At 50.3% G+C, this 14,691-nt stretch overlaps 1 protein-coding gene across 1 annotated transcript in view; it reads right to left on the bottom strand.

Moving 5' to 3' along the window:
* LOC119978589 (cytochrome P450 3A30-like) overlaps window positions 1-14,691 on the bottom strand; it is a 107,436-nt gene that overhangs the window by 27,395 nt on the left and 65,350 nt on the right. The window contains exon 9 of the mRNA XM_038820354.1: window positions 5,131-5,224. Coding sequence (XP_038676282.1) covers window positions 5,131-5,224 — 94 coding nt within the window. The remainder of the gene's footprint in view (window positions 1-5,130; window positions 5,225-14,691) is intronic.

The following is a 14,691-nucleotide window of genomic DNA, read 5'->3' as shown; positions in this document are numbered from 1 at the left end:
ACGATTGCAGCTGATCCTGACCTTCAATTGCATTTTCCTATTGGCCCCCCCATATCCCTTAGCTCCCTGAGAGAACAAAAAATCTGCCTATTCTAGCCTTAAATGTCTTCAACAATAGAGCATCATCAAGCTCTTGGGTAGAGAATTCCAAAGATTCACAGTCCTTTCAGTGAAGAAATTTCTCTTCCTCTCAGTCTGAAATGATTGACCTCTTACCAGTGTATTAGATTCTCCAACCAATGGAAATCAATCTCTCAATGTCCACCCTATTCAACCCCTTCAGAAGTTTGTAAGTCACCGAAATCCTGTATAATTGTAACAAGACGTTATTATTCTTGGATTTCAATCCCCTGGCAATAAAAGGCCAGTATGACATTTATCATCCTAATTTCATGCTATGCTGGATGTTAACTTTCTGCATTCCTTGTACAAGCATACCCAAGTCTCAAGTTTCTCACCTTTTAAAAAGCCTTCTCACTCCTCCTACTCCCCGAAGGGTCTCCCTGCGGCCGGCTCACACCTGGGCCGGGTATTATGGCCTAGTAGTCCTAGGCAAAGGGGAGTTAGCCCCCCCCCCTCACCTGGGTAGATTGTATTCAGGTAAGGCCACATGGACTCTGGTGTTGTAGATCCCTGGACATCCTGTAGGATTATAACACCCCCCACCCACCCCAAGTCCGATGCATCATCCATTTTGACGGAAGGCGGTGAACTTCTGAGATACCAGCGATCTCCAACGATTCTCCTATATACGTTGCGAGCCGGGCGTGAGTATCTTTCAACGCTGAGGCGTCTATCCTGGAGCAGATTTTGTCGTACATGCAGCGGCTGATCACAGAGACCATGGCTCTGGTATCAAGTTCCATCCGAATCGGCTGATCCGGATCGTGACCTATGGTGACTAAACGCGGTAAAAGGAGATGGGCCTCCTCCAGCTCATCATCGATGAACTGTGTCCGTGCTCTGGTGCGGTCATTGGTACAGCGGTGACGGGTGGGTGAGGTTTCCTGCTGCTGTCTAATTGACTTCCTCTGGCACCGGCACGTTCATTCCATTTATTGGGAACCTGGGTTGTAGTTTTGGGGTACGGGAGATTGAAAGTATAGAGGTCAGGAGCACAGATTTGACTTCGCAGGAGGGTGCCAGTGTTCAGGTAGGTGGTTTGAAGTGTGTCTACTTCAATGCCAGGAGTATACGAAATAAGGTAGTGGAACTGGCAGCATGGGTTGGTACCTGGGACTTCGATGTTGTGGCCATTTCAGAGACATAGAGCAGCGACAGGAATGGTTGTTGCAGGTTCCGGGGTTTAGGTGTTTTAATAAGCTCAGAAAAGGGGGAAAAAGAGGGGGAGGTGTGGCGCTGCTAGTCAAGGACAGTATTACGGTGGCGGAAAGGATGCTAGATGGGGACTCTTCTTCCAAGGTAGTATGGGCTGAGGTTAGAAACAGGAAAGGAGAGGTCACCCTGTTGGGAGTTTTCTATAGGCCACCTAATAGTTCTAGGGATGTAGAGGAAAGGATGGCGAAGATGATTCTGGAAAAGAGCGAAAGTAACAGGATAGTTGTTATGGGAGACTTTAACTTTCCAAATATTGACTGGAAAATATATAGTTCGAGTACATTAGATGGGTCGTTCTTTGTACAATGTGTGCAGGAGGGTTTCCTGACACAATATGTTGACAGGCCAACAAGAGGCGAGGCCACATTGGATTTGGTTTTGGGTAATGAACCAGGCCAGGTGTTAGATCTGGAGGTAGGTGAGCACTTTGGAAACAGTGACCACAATTCGGTGACCTTTACGTTAGTGATGGAAAGGGATAAGTATACCCCGCAGGGCAAGAGTTATAGCTGGGGGAAGAGCAATTATGATGCCATTAGGCATGACTTAGGATGTGTAGGTTGGAGAAGTAGGCTGCAAGGGTTGGGCACACTGGATATGTGGAGCTTGTTCAAGGAACAGCTATTGCATGTTCTTGATAAGTACGTACCAGTCAGGCAGGGAGGAAGGGGTCGAGCGAGGGAACCGTGGTTTACCAAAGAAGTGGAATCTCTTGTTAAGAGGAAGAAGGAGGCCTATGTGAAGATGAGGCGTGAAGTTTCAGTTGGGGCGCTTGATAGTTACAAGGAAGCGAGGAAGGATCTAAAGAGAGAGCTGAGACGAGCAAGGAGGGGACATGAGAAGTCTTTGGCAGGTAGGATCAAGGAAAACCCAAAAGCTTTCTATAGGTATGTCAGGAATAAAAGAATGACAAGGGTAAGAGTAGGGCCAGTCAAGGACAGTGGTGGGAAGTTGTGTGTGGAGGCTGAGGAGATAAGCGAGATACTAAATGAATACTTTTCATCAGTATTCACTCAAGAAAAAGATAATATTGTGGAGGAGAATGCTGAGACCCAGGCTATTAGAATAGATGGCATTGAGGTGCGTAGGGTAGAAGTGTTGGCAATTCTGGACAAGGTGAAAATAGATAAGTCCCCGGGGCCTGATGGGATTTATCCTAGGATTCTCTGGGAAGCCAGGGAAGAGATTGCTGAGCCTTTGGCTTTGATTTTTAGGTCATCATTGGCTACAGGAATAGTGCCAGAGGATAGGAGGATAGCAAATGTGGTCCCTTTGTTCAAGAAGGGGAGTAGAGATAACCCCGGTAACTATAGGCCGGTGAGCCTAACGTCTGTGGTGGGTAAAGTCTTGGAGAGGATTATAAAAGATACGATTTATAATAATCTAGATAGGAATAATATGATTAGGGATAGTCAGCATGGTTTTGTGAAGGGTAGGTCATGCCTCACAAACCTTATCGAGTTCTTTGAGAAGGTGACCAAACAGGTAGACGAGGGTAGAGCAGTTGATGTGGTGTATATGGATTTCAGTAAAGCGTTTGATAAGGTTCCCCACGGTCGGCTATTGCAGAAAATACGGAGGCTGGGGATTGAGGGTGATTTAGAGATGTGGATCAGAAATTGGCTAGTTGAAAGAAGACAGAGAGTGGTAGTTGATGGGAAATGTTCAGAATGGAGTTCAGTTACGAGTGGCGTACCACAAGGATCTGTTCTGGGGCCGTTGCTGTTTGTCATTTTTATAAATGACCTAGAGGAGGGCGCAGAAGGATGGGTGAGTAAATTTGCAGACGTCACTAAAGTCGGTGGAGTTGTAGACAGTGCAGAAGGATGTTGCAGGTTACAGAGGGACATAGATAAGCTGCAGAGCTGGGCTGAGAGGTGGCAAATAGAGTTTAATGTGGAGAAGTGTGAGGTGATTCACTTTGGAAAGAATAACAGGAATGTGGAATATTTGGCTAATGGTAAAATTCTTGGTAGTGTGGATGAGCAGAGGGATCTCGGTGTCCATGTACATGGATCCCTGAAAGTTGCCACCCAGGTTGATAGGGTTGTGAAGAAGGCCTATGGTGTGTTGGCCTTTATTGTTAGAGGGATTGAGTTCCGGAGCCATGAGGTCATGTTGCAGTTGTACAAAACTCTAGTACGGCCGCATTTGGAGTATTGCGTACAGTTCTGGTCGCCTCATTATAGGAAGGACGTGGAAGCTTTGGAATGGGTGCAGAGGAGATTTACCAGGATGTTGCCTGGTATGGAGGGAAAATCTTATGAGGAAAGGCTGATGGACTTGAGGTTGTTTTCGTTAGAGAGAAGAAGGTTAAGAGGTGACTTAATAAAGGCATACAAAATGATCAGAGGGTTAGATAGGGTGGACAGCGAGAGCCTTCTCCCGCGGATGGAGGTGGCTAGCACGAGGGGACATAGCCTTAAATTGAGGGGTAATAGATATAGGACAGAGGTCAGAGGTGGGTTTTTTACGCAAAGAGTGGTGAGGCCGTGGAATGCCCTACCTACAACAGTAGTGAACTCGCCAACATTGAGGGCATTTAAAAGTTTATTGGATAAGCATATGGATGATAATGGCATAGTGTAGGTTAGATGGCCTTTAGTTTTTTTCCATTTCGGTGCAACATCAAGGGCCGAAGGGCCTGTACTGTGCTGTATCGTTCTATGTTCTATGTTCTATTAGTTATCTCCAGTGTATGGGGTTCATTGGTGGGGACTTGGCACCGTCATTCCTGGGCCCCTGGATTGCACTCCCAAATTCCCACACGGGAGAGGGCGCTCAACTCTAATCCCGCAAACCAACCGGTCTCGGAGCACCTCTGATAACATTGGCCCAAACCCGGCAAGTCACAACCGGCCCAGGAATTCCCTTATAGGTTTATCCTGGCATTGAGAAGACGTGTGGAAACAAAAATGGCGAACGATTAGAGGCGATTTTGGGTCGAAATGATTACGGACCAGAGTAATCAGTTCTGCAAACTGCCGGTTGTCTGGCGAGTGGAGAAAAGAATAAACTTTTGATAATGACTTTTCAACAAGTCTCCACACCCAAACCACAAGGAGGGTCACCATTTGTCTATTGTCTCCGACTATGTTGTTCAGACAAAATAAATAAATATTTCATTTGTTCAATGTACTGGGTCCAATCCCCATGTCTCGGCATTGAATGCCTCAAGCTTACCGAATCGCAGCAAAGTAGCTGCGATTCCTGGCTTGGGTCACTGATTGTGCAGAGTTTGCACGTTCTCCCCGTGTCGGTGTGGGTTTCCTCCAGGAACTTTGGTTTCCTCCCACAAGACATGTTGCTGGGTAATTTGGACATTCTGAATTCTCCCTCTGTGTACCCGATCAGGTGCCGGAATGTGGCGACTAGGGACTTTTCACAGTAACTTCATTGTGGTTTTAATGTAAGCCTACTTGTGACAATAAAAGAATATTATTATTATTCTTAGTGGAATATCTGCCGTTTGAGTGGAGGCCTCCTGAGGCCTAATCGAGGTGGGCCCACTCCAGAGAAAATAATGCCCCCTGCAGCTCCACTTGACCCTCGTCGCCAGTGTAAAGTCTCAGGCAAGCGGCAACTCGGAAGCAAAGTCTGTAGAAAAGTTTGGTTTTATTCTAGTTACTACAAATTGCTCCTACTCCCCGAAGAGTCTCCCCGACCTATACCTGGGTCCTAGGAAAAGGGTAGTTAGCTCCGCCCCATCATCTGGGTAGATCGTATTCAGCCAAGGCCACAGGGACTCTGATTTTGCAGATTCCTTGGCCTCCTGTAGGGTTATAACAGTACCTTTGTCTGTTGACTTGCTGACACCATTCTGCTTCTGGGAGCTGGTTTCAGTCACTTGAGAATCAACCATCAGCTGCAGAAAATCCACCTGATCCTGTGAATTCAACAAGAACCATGTGAGGATTCAAGTACATCAGCACAGAAACAGGTTAGTTCCAGAGAGGTGCAATGGAGAAGTGGAACATGTTTCATCCAGAGAGTTTGGAAACAGAACCCACCCAAGATTCCTAGTTGGAGAAGCGAGGTTAGGACTGCCACGCATTGATATCTGCTCAAGGAAGGCTCCAGGGGGTATCAGACAGAGTTCCTGATATACTCTGCCCATTACATTTTCCTTAGGTCCAATGGAACTCACATTAGCTCAATACCAGCCTGGTGATGATACAAGACCCCCTATGAGAAAGGTAATCACAGAGGGATCATCGTTTGATTGCTGCAGGGATAAGACAAATTTATACGATTTGAAATCTTTGGCCTTCAAGATTTACACAGAAATATAGAAACTAGGATCAAAGGTAGGCCATTCAGCCCTTCGGGCATGCTGCCCCATTCAATAGGATTCTGGCTGATCTTCTATCTCAATGGGACATTCCTGCTCTCTGCCAATATCCCCTTGATGCCATTAAAATCCAAAAAACGATCTATCTCTTTCGCTAATATAGTGACTTGGTCTCCACAGCTTTCTGTGGTGGCGAATTCCCTTTTGAGTGAAGATATTTTTCCTCATCTCAATCCTACATGGTCTATCCCGTATCCTGAGACTGTGTCCCCGGTTCTAGATTCACCAACTAAGGAAAACATCCTCCCTGCATTACGCCTGTCCAACGCTGTTAGGATTTTATGGGTGGGATTCTCCCAGCCCCGCGCCGGGCCGGAGAATCCCCGCGAACGGGCCCCGACGCTGGCACGTGATTCTCCACAGTGAGGAGAATCGGCACCATTGGTGCCGGCGTGGTTGGCACCAGTTGGGGGCCGCTCTACGCGGCCAGCCCTCCGATTCTCCTGCCGGCGCCGTTCTAAACTCCTCTGGGCAGGCAGGACCTCGGCGTGCAAGGGTCTGGTGGCGGCCTGGCCGGGGGGGGGGGGGGGGGGGGGGGGGGGGGGAGCGGGGGGCCCTCCGATGTGGCCTGGCACACGATCAGGACCCACTGATCAGCAGGCTGGCCTCTGTGGCTGGGGGCCTCCTTTACTATCTGCCAGCCCCTGTAGCCCTGTGCCATGTTGCGTCGGGGCCGGTGCGTTGAAGGAGGCCACTGCGCATGTGCGCATTGGCGCCGGTGCCACTGCGCATGTCCTCATCGGCGCCAGCGCAACTGTGCATGCGCGGATCCCGCGCCACCCAGTTCGTGCCGGGATCTGCAGCTAGAGCGGCACAAACCACTCCAGCACCGTGCTGGCCCCCTGTAGGGGCCAGAATTAGATGTGGGAGCAGCCCGTTCACACCGTCGTAAAACGCGACGGTGTTTACAACGGTGTGGACACTCTGCCACGGGATTGGAGAATCCCGCCCAATATGTTTTAATCAGATCCCCTCTCACCATTCTAAATTCCAGTGAATACAGGCCCAATTGAACCATTGGACTGTCCTGCCAACCTCAGTATCAGCCTGTGAAACTCCACTTCACTCCCTCAATGTCACGTATATCCTTTCTTAGGTAGAGAGACCAAAACTACACGCAATACTCCAGATGTGGTCTCACCAAGACCCTTGTATAACTGCAGTATGACATCCTACTTCTGGACTTAGATCCTATTGCAATGAAGGCCAACCATATCATTTGGCTTCCTTTATTTTTATAAATTTATAGTACCAAATTATTTTTTTCCCAATTAAGGAGCAACTTAACATGGCTAATCCACCTATCCTGCACATCTTTGAATTGTGGGGCTGAGACCCACGCAGACACTGGGAGAAAACTCAACATAGACTATGACCCAGGATCAAACCCGGGTCCTGAGCATCATGAGGCAGCAGTGCTAACCATTGTGCCACCGTGCTGCCCTCCATTTGGCTTCCTAAGAGCTTGCTGCACCTGCCTCTCCACTTTCATTGACTGGTATACTCACACTTCCCAATATATCACCATTTAAAAAATACTCTTCCTTTCTGTTTTTCATGCCAAAAAAAAAAGTATAACATTCACACACTTAGCCACGTTGTCCTGCACATGACATGTGTTTGTTTGTCCACACTCAAACTGGACCACATCACCTTGAAGACTCTTTGTGTCCTCCTCACAAATCGACACTGTCCAGTTTTGTGTCATCAGCAAACTGTCGTCAGCTCCCCTGACAGGAGCAACAGAGGTCAGTTCTGTGGGTGGAATTCTTCCACTTTTAGACTACTCGCAGTGGCAATCGGCTCTGTTGCCACCTGCCCCACCGATCAGATTGGCAGGACCCCGCACCAGATTCAGCACTTGGAACCTCATTATACACAAGTGAGTTCCCCTCCGACTCTCCTGGCGGGCTGGTAGCTGATTTGTCCACCCACACTCAGCGTGTTCCAGTACCGTATCTAAATACCAGTCCAGCCCATATATCACTCTCTCCAGCCCACCTGTCTTCACCAGGCGCCAGCACCCAGAGGAGAAAGGCTAGTAGTCTCAAGAATGAAGCTACAGCTTCCACCAACAAGGCCTTTGTAGCCCATATTTGAGGAGTCCAGGCCCACTGGCACATCCTCTACCTCAGGGACTAACGCAAAGAACCATACCAACCTCACCTCTCCTGCCTGGGAGGTTGTTGCCCACGAGGTCAACCCAGCTGTCACCCACCCACAAAGAACCATCCAAAGCAGGAAGCAGATGAATAACCTCAATCGCTCTGCCCGGGCAAGTTCTCTCTCAATCCCCTCCACTATCAAACTCAGCCTAGCATCATGTACTCAAAACGGCTACTCTATTCATGGACCTCACATATTCAGTCACAGGAGACACGTACCAACACTCAGGGCGGAATTCTCCCAAAGGCCCGACGCCGTCGTGAAACCTGGAGAGGTTCACGATGGCGTCGGAGGCCTCTCCTGGCCCCCTATTCTCCCCCCGCCGGAGGCTAGGAGGGCCGTGCCGGGAAACTCGGCCGCGGGGCCTTGTCGCTGGCGTCAAGGCCCGGCGCGCCAAGAATGACGCAGCCGACGCGCCTAATGCGCAGCTGACGTCACGGCGGATGAAGGCAAACCCACGCATGCATGGTTGCCGTCTTCCCCTCCGCCGCCCCGCAAGACGTGGCGGCTTGATCTTGCGGGGCGGCGGAGGGGAAAGAGTGCGTCCCATTGAGACGCCGGCCTGACGATCGGTGGGCACCGATCACGGGCCTGTCCCCTCCAGAGCACGGTCGTGGTGCTTAGTCCCCTCTAGGCCCCCCACAAGCCCCAAACGGGCATCTCACACCGTGTTCATGATGGCAGCAACCAGGTGTGGTTGCCGCCATCGTGAAACGGTCGCGAACGGCAGGCCGCTCGGCCCATCCGGGTCGGAGAATTGCGGGCCGCCCCATTTTGGGGCGGGGGGGGGAGGTGGGAGAATCACAGGAGGTGCGAGAGAGGACCTCCCGCAATTCTCCCACCCGGCGTGGGAGCGTAGAATTCCGCCCTCACTCTTTCAAGTTTTTGCTTCTTTCTTTTGCTTGAACTCTAATCTCGTTCCCTTCTGGGTAGGGTGCACCACATACAGGGTACATTCATTTCACCCAACCTCTTTGAAGGGACAGAATGTTTGCAGAGATGGTTGCTGGGGGATAAGGGATACACACTTAACCTTAATGACTCCAGCTGGGGAAAGGTATAACACTGCTCAGGCCTCCACATCTTCTCGCATAGAACAGACTAGAGGACTTCTGATTATGTGATTCAGGTGCTCGGACCACTCTGCAATATGAACCAGACTGGGTTTGCTGCCTGGTTTATTGCAGTTTTCTGTGTCCTTCACAAACTGGCTGTGCAGAGAGGCGAGGTCCTGCTCAAGGGTGAACTGGAGGAGGAGGAGCGCTCCTCGGAAGATGAAGAAGTGCAGGAAGCCCTGAAGGATGTGTCATGGACTTGGGGAGATGTGGGAGGCATGCCCGAGATCCCTCCATAGTTGAAAGGTTCCAAGAGGGGTAAAACTAAGTCTGATGACCAGGCCATAGGGGCTGGTTTAGCACAGGGCTAAATCGCTGGCTTTGAAAGCAGACCAAGGCAGCCCAGCAGCACCGTTCAATTGCCGTACCAGCCTCCCCGAACAGGCGCTGGAATGTGGCGACTGGGGGCTTTTCACATTAACTTCATTTGAAGCCTACTTGTGACAATAAACGATTTTCATTTCAATAGCTGACCCATCGCTGAGAGGATGGGTCCAGCATTCACACTTGGTCCTTAAGTGCTTGTGATTCACGGACTTCCAGTTGTGACCATGGGGACTTCCAGTTGTGACCATGGGGTGAGTGTACACATACAGGGCTGTTCCTGCTTACAGTCACAGAAAAGGGCTCTTTTCACACAGATCTGGGTGGAATTTTGATGAAAAGGCATAGGTGAATGTTACAGGAGTAGTTTACCCCTGGAATGGTATGTCTCCTGATCGCCAGACCTGGCAGAAAACAGTGAGGAATTTGGCTGGTAAGTTGAAACAGTCTGGTGCTGCAGCAACAGCCTCTTCCAGCATGCCAGCGGGGGAGAGGCAAGCTGGAAACCCCCAGATACAGGAACTGCTGACTTTTATCAAGGAGGAATTCCACAAGGAGGAAAGAAATGTGTGAGGATCATGCAAAGCCATTGCAGAAGATGTGGCACCCCTGAAGAGTACTTTAGAGCGGATAGAGAGGTATTTGGAGGTGCAGGGGTCACAGATTCGGGAGATTGAAGGAGTGATCTCGGACCACAGCGATCGTGCGGTGGCTCTGGAGGCGGAGGTGGGACTCCTAAGAGACCTTTGTAAGACGTTGAGGGCAAAGGTTCAGCAGGAGAATACCTCGAGAAGAGAGAACCTGCGAATAGTGGGCCTGCCTGAAGGAGTGGAAGGTGTGAGTGCCACGACGCACGTCTTGAGGATGCTGGCGGGGCTGGTGGCAGAAGGGGTGCTGGATAAGGCACCTGAAGTGGGCCGAGCGCATAGGTCTCTGAGGGGGAAGCCTAGAGCTGGGGTGCTGCTGCGGGCGGTGATCGTGAGAATCAATAAATTTGTGGAGAAAGAGAAAATTCTACGGTGGGCCAGGGAGAAGCGTAGCTGTGACTGGGAGGGAAATAACGTCCGGATTTATCAGGACATCGGAGCAGAGTTGGCAAACGGCGGGCAGGTTTCAACAAGGCCAAGGCGGTGCTGCACCTGTGGCAGATCAGGTTTGGGGTGCTCTACCAGCGAAATTATTGGTGACGTTCAGAGGCTTGGGAGTATTATAAGCGGCCGAAGACTTTATTAAGGAGCATAAACTGGGGGAGAACTGAGTGGACAATGCTTGGGAACTGGGGTGTTGGCACTATATAATGGTCGGGAGCATGTTTGAAGTGGGTGTAGGGATTGGGGGATTTTCGCCTTTTTTTGTGGTGGGGGGGGGGGTTTCTGTTCAATGTTGAGATTGTAAGGAGTTGTAGAGGCGAAAGGTTTATGTGGGAATGGATGTTCCCATCCCCCCATCTGTTTTATGGGACTGTTTGTGTTTAGCATTTATTTGTTTGCTTTTGGAGAAGGCTACCTTGAGTTCAGGAGAAGTCCTTGTTTGGGTGGGGGAGGGTAAGGCCAGCAGGAGGCCTTCTTCTTTGAGCTGAGGAAGGGGGGGAAAGAGGGAGGAGGAAGTAATTAGGATGTGCCTTTGGGCAGGGGCAGCAGCGTTGAACAAAAGTGAGGTGGTGGGGGAGAAGGCAATGAGGGGTGGCCAGGGGGAGGGGGGAAAGTGGAAGTGAGGGGGGGAAGAAGGGGAAAAGCGGGGGTGGTGGTTTTTGCGACGCAGCAGGGGGTGAGAGATGACATGGTCAAGGGCAATGAAAGGGGCCATTTGGGATGGGCTAGGTACAGAGTGGAATTAAAGGGGCAGGAGTTAAGTGGGGAAGATGATGGACGGTAGAGGGGACTGGAGGCGCAAGCCTCTGGTAAGGGTGGTAACGTGGAACGTCCGGGGACTGAATGGGCCGGTTAAAAGGTCGCGGGTGTTCGCACACCTCAGGAGCTTGAAAGCGGGGTTGGTCGTTTTGCAGGGGACACACCATGTGTGAAGGACTAGGCTAGGTTAAGGAAGGGGTGGGTTGGACAGGTTTTTCACTCGGTGTTTGATTAGAAATCGAGGGGTGTGGCGATTTTAATGAGCAAAAAATGGGATTTGAGAGTGCGAAGGAGGTGAGGGATCCAGGTGGGAGATTTGTGATTATGAGTGGGGTATTGGAAGGGGCACCAGTAGTGTTGGTAAATGTGTATGCCCCAAATTGCGATGATGTGGGTTTTATGAGGAGGTTGCTGGCAGCAATCCCGGATTTGGCCACGTACCAGTTGATCATGGGAGGAGATTTTAACTGTGTCCTGGAGCCGAGGGTGGATAGATCGAGCCCCAGGTCAATGGGTAGGGTACGAATGGAGAGGGAGCTGGGTTGGTTTATGGAGTGGATGGGTATGGTGGATCCATGGTGTTTTCACAACCCAGGGGGAAGGGAGTATTCCTTCTTTTCACATGTCTGTAAAGTGAATTCGAGGGTCGATTACTTTGTAGTGAGTCGGGATGTCTTGGTTGGGGTGGAGGAGGCAGAGTATGCGGGGATAGTTATCTCGGACCATGCACCCCCCTGGCTGGATATTCGGTTCAGTACGGGACGAGAGCAGAGGCCGCGGTGGATGTTTGACTTGGGGTTGTTGGCGGATGGAGGTTTTTGTGATAAGGTGCGGTTGGCGATTAGGGATTAAGTGAACTTCAATCAGAATGAGGAAGTGTCGGCGGGCATTTTTTGGGAAGCACTGAAGGCAGTGGTCCGGGGAAAAATTCTCACATTCACGGTTCGTGCGAATAAGGAAAGGAGGGCGGAACATGACCGTCTAGTGAGCGAGATAGTGGAGGTGGACAGGGAATATTCGAGGGTGCCCACTGTGGAGGGGTTGGCGAGGAGGAAAAGGTTGCAGGGGCAATTTGACAGGCTGACAACGGGGAGGGCGGTAGGGCAACTGCTTAGGGCAAGAGGGGTGCAATACGAGTATGGGGAGAAGGCGAACCGCATGCTGGCGCACCAGCTGCAGACGCAGGCTATGTCCAGGGAAATACTGAAGATCTGGACTGAAGCTGGGGATGTAGTGTCAGAGCCAGGGAAGATAAATGAGGCGTTTGGAGAGTATTACCAGGGCCCTTATGAGGCAGACCCAGGAGGAGAGGAGGGGGACATGGGGACGAGCTAGAATTTCCCCAGGTGGAGGAAGCAAAGAGGCAGGCATTGGAGGACCTCCTGGGGCTGAGGGAGGTGCTGGATAGTATCAGGGGTATGAAGTCGGGGAAGGCCCCTGGGCCGGATGAGTACCCAGCAGAATTTTATAAGGAATTTGCCGCGGACCTGGCATCACATCTGTTGGGGGCGTTTAATGTAGCACTGGAAGCAATGGAGTTGCTGGAGACGATGAAGCAGGCAGTAATTGCACTAATGAAAAAAAAGGAAGGATCCGGTAGCATGTGTGTCGTATAGACCCATATCACTATTGAACACAGATGTGAAAGTATTGGCTAAGTTGTTGGCGGTTAGGATTGTGTCCCGGGGGTGGTTGCAGAAGATCAAAAAGGCTTTGTGAAGGGCAGGCAACACGCGAGTAATATAAGACGGCTGTTGAATGCAGAGAGCTCTGGTACCAGAGGTGGTGGTGTCCATGGACGTGGTGAAAGCATTTGATTGGGTGGAGTGGCGGTACTTGTTCGAAGTTTTGGGACGGTTTGGGTTTGGGCCGAGATTTGTGGCATGGGTGCGGTTGCTGTATGTGGCTCCAAGAGCGAGGGTGAGGACGAATGATATGAGCTCATGAAGCTTTCACTTACACAGGGGTACGAGGCAGGGGTACGAGGCGTACACTGTATAGTTGATTGTCGGGAAGAATGTTTCCTGGGGTGTTTATTTGCTGTAACCTACTTTGATACAAGTTTGAATAAAATGCGTTTTTTTTTAAATGTGCTTGCGATTCACTAGGGTCAGATCTTAGCTGTTGTAATCGGTATCCTGGTAATGTTCTCACGCTGCCAACTTAAACTCCAGCCGGGAAGAATAGCGATGTGAGCCAAAGCTGGATGCTTCCCGTGCCATGCAAGGATGCAAACTGCAAACACTGCCGCAAAGGAACTAATCAGTTAAGAGGACTGAGGATTGAGAATTCGCTCATCATACACTCTGAATAAAGAATCACATACATCTCTTGACAACATACATGGGTCCGGTACCAAGTGCCACAGAGGTTGGCTTCTCTTGAATGTTAATCTTAAAAGAGGACACGCATTGTGAAGAAGGATTGCAAAATTCCAAATCAAAAATGCTTTCATCTGACCGTTACATTCACATTCCCCAAGAATGATTTTCAAAAAGTGCAATTTATTCCCAATGATCGAGCACCCACAGACCCAGAGGTGACATCAATACTTTAAAATTTTCCTAAATCTACTACTGCACCATGGTGCCCCCCTAACCTCCGCAGCAGGGATGTGGGCAGCCTGCTTGCTACGTCCCGATGCCTGTAAATTACCTTAGCAAAGGTGGTCTCATAAGTGTCTCCTGCTTGGGCAGAAGCGCCCTTGGTGGCTTGTGCTGCCAGAGTTGGTGCAGGCACAGGCAGAGGGAACTTTGAGTGGCTGTACAGCTATGGGAGTGTCCCCAGTTGAGGCCCCGGGTGTCCAGTTGATGCTCATCCACCCTATAGGTGCCAGAAGGCATCGGCCTGACCCCAGCAAGAGATGGGCACCTGGATGGAGGTCAAGGTGCCTCGTTCCCCATGTGGCCGACATCCTGTTGGTGCCTACCAGAGTGTGTCGCCACATGTAGCGATGACGAGTTGGCAGTGGTGAACAGCAAAGCTCCACAACACAACAGCTACGCGTAGCTTCCAACGGCAATCAGGATGTAAGCAATCACCATCCAGCTCTTGTGAGTTTCAGAGCCATCACTGACAGCTGAAGCTCACCCTCCAAACCCACGTTCATGCAGACCCCATTGGAAGTCCAATAAGGCATGTCCCATGTGTTTACAACACACGCACACACACACCTCATGAGTCCAGCCAAATGGACACGAGCCATAGAACAGTCTCCCTGTCACCTGTTTGGTGTCATCACTCTGGGCATCCGAGCAGCCCCAAAACACAAATCAGGATTTTGTCCTCACATCGACTGAAATGGCAAACAGTACTTTGTTTTGGCTTCTCTGTTGTTCTTCCCACCACATGTTGAAAGAACGGGGACACACAAACTTCAGTTCCCTAGCTGTAACCTCAACAAAAGCTCGAGAGAAAGGGTGAATGCATATATTATAGCCACCATTTCCACTTTATAGTCGGAGATTGGAGAAGCCTGGCAGCAATCCCAGGACTGTGACTGTAGAGCTGGCTGCAACAGATTGAACATAAACTGCACACCTGGCTG

The sequence above is a fragment of the Scyliorhinus canicula genome, chromosome 15 (genome assembly GCF_902713615.1).
Source record: "Scyliorhinus canicula chromosome 15, sScyCan1.1, whole genome shotgun sequence".
Lineage (NCBI taxonomy): Eukaryota > Metazoa > Chordata > Chondrichthyes > Carcharhiniformes > Scyliorhinidae > Scyliorhinus > Scyliorhinus canicula.
Note: the sequence above shows the minus strand (reverse complement) of the source record. Positions and strands in the feature narration are given on the sequence as shown.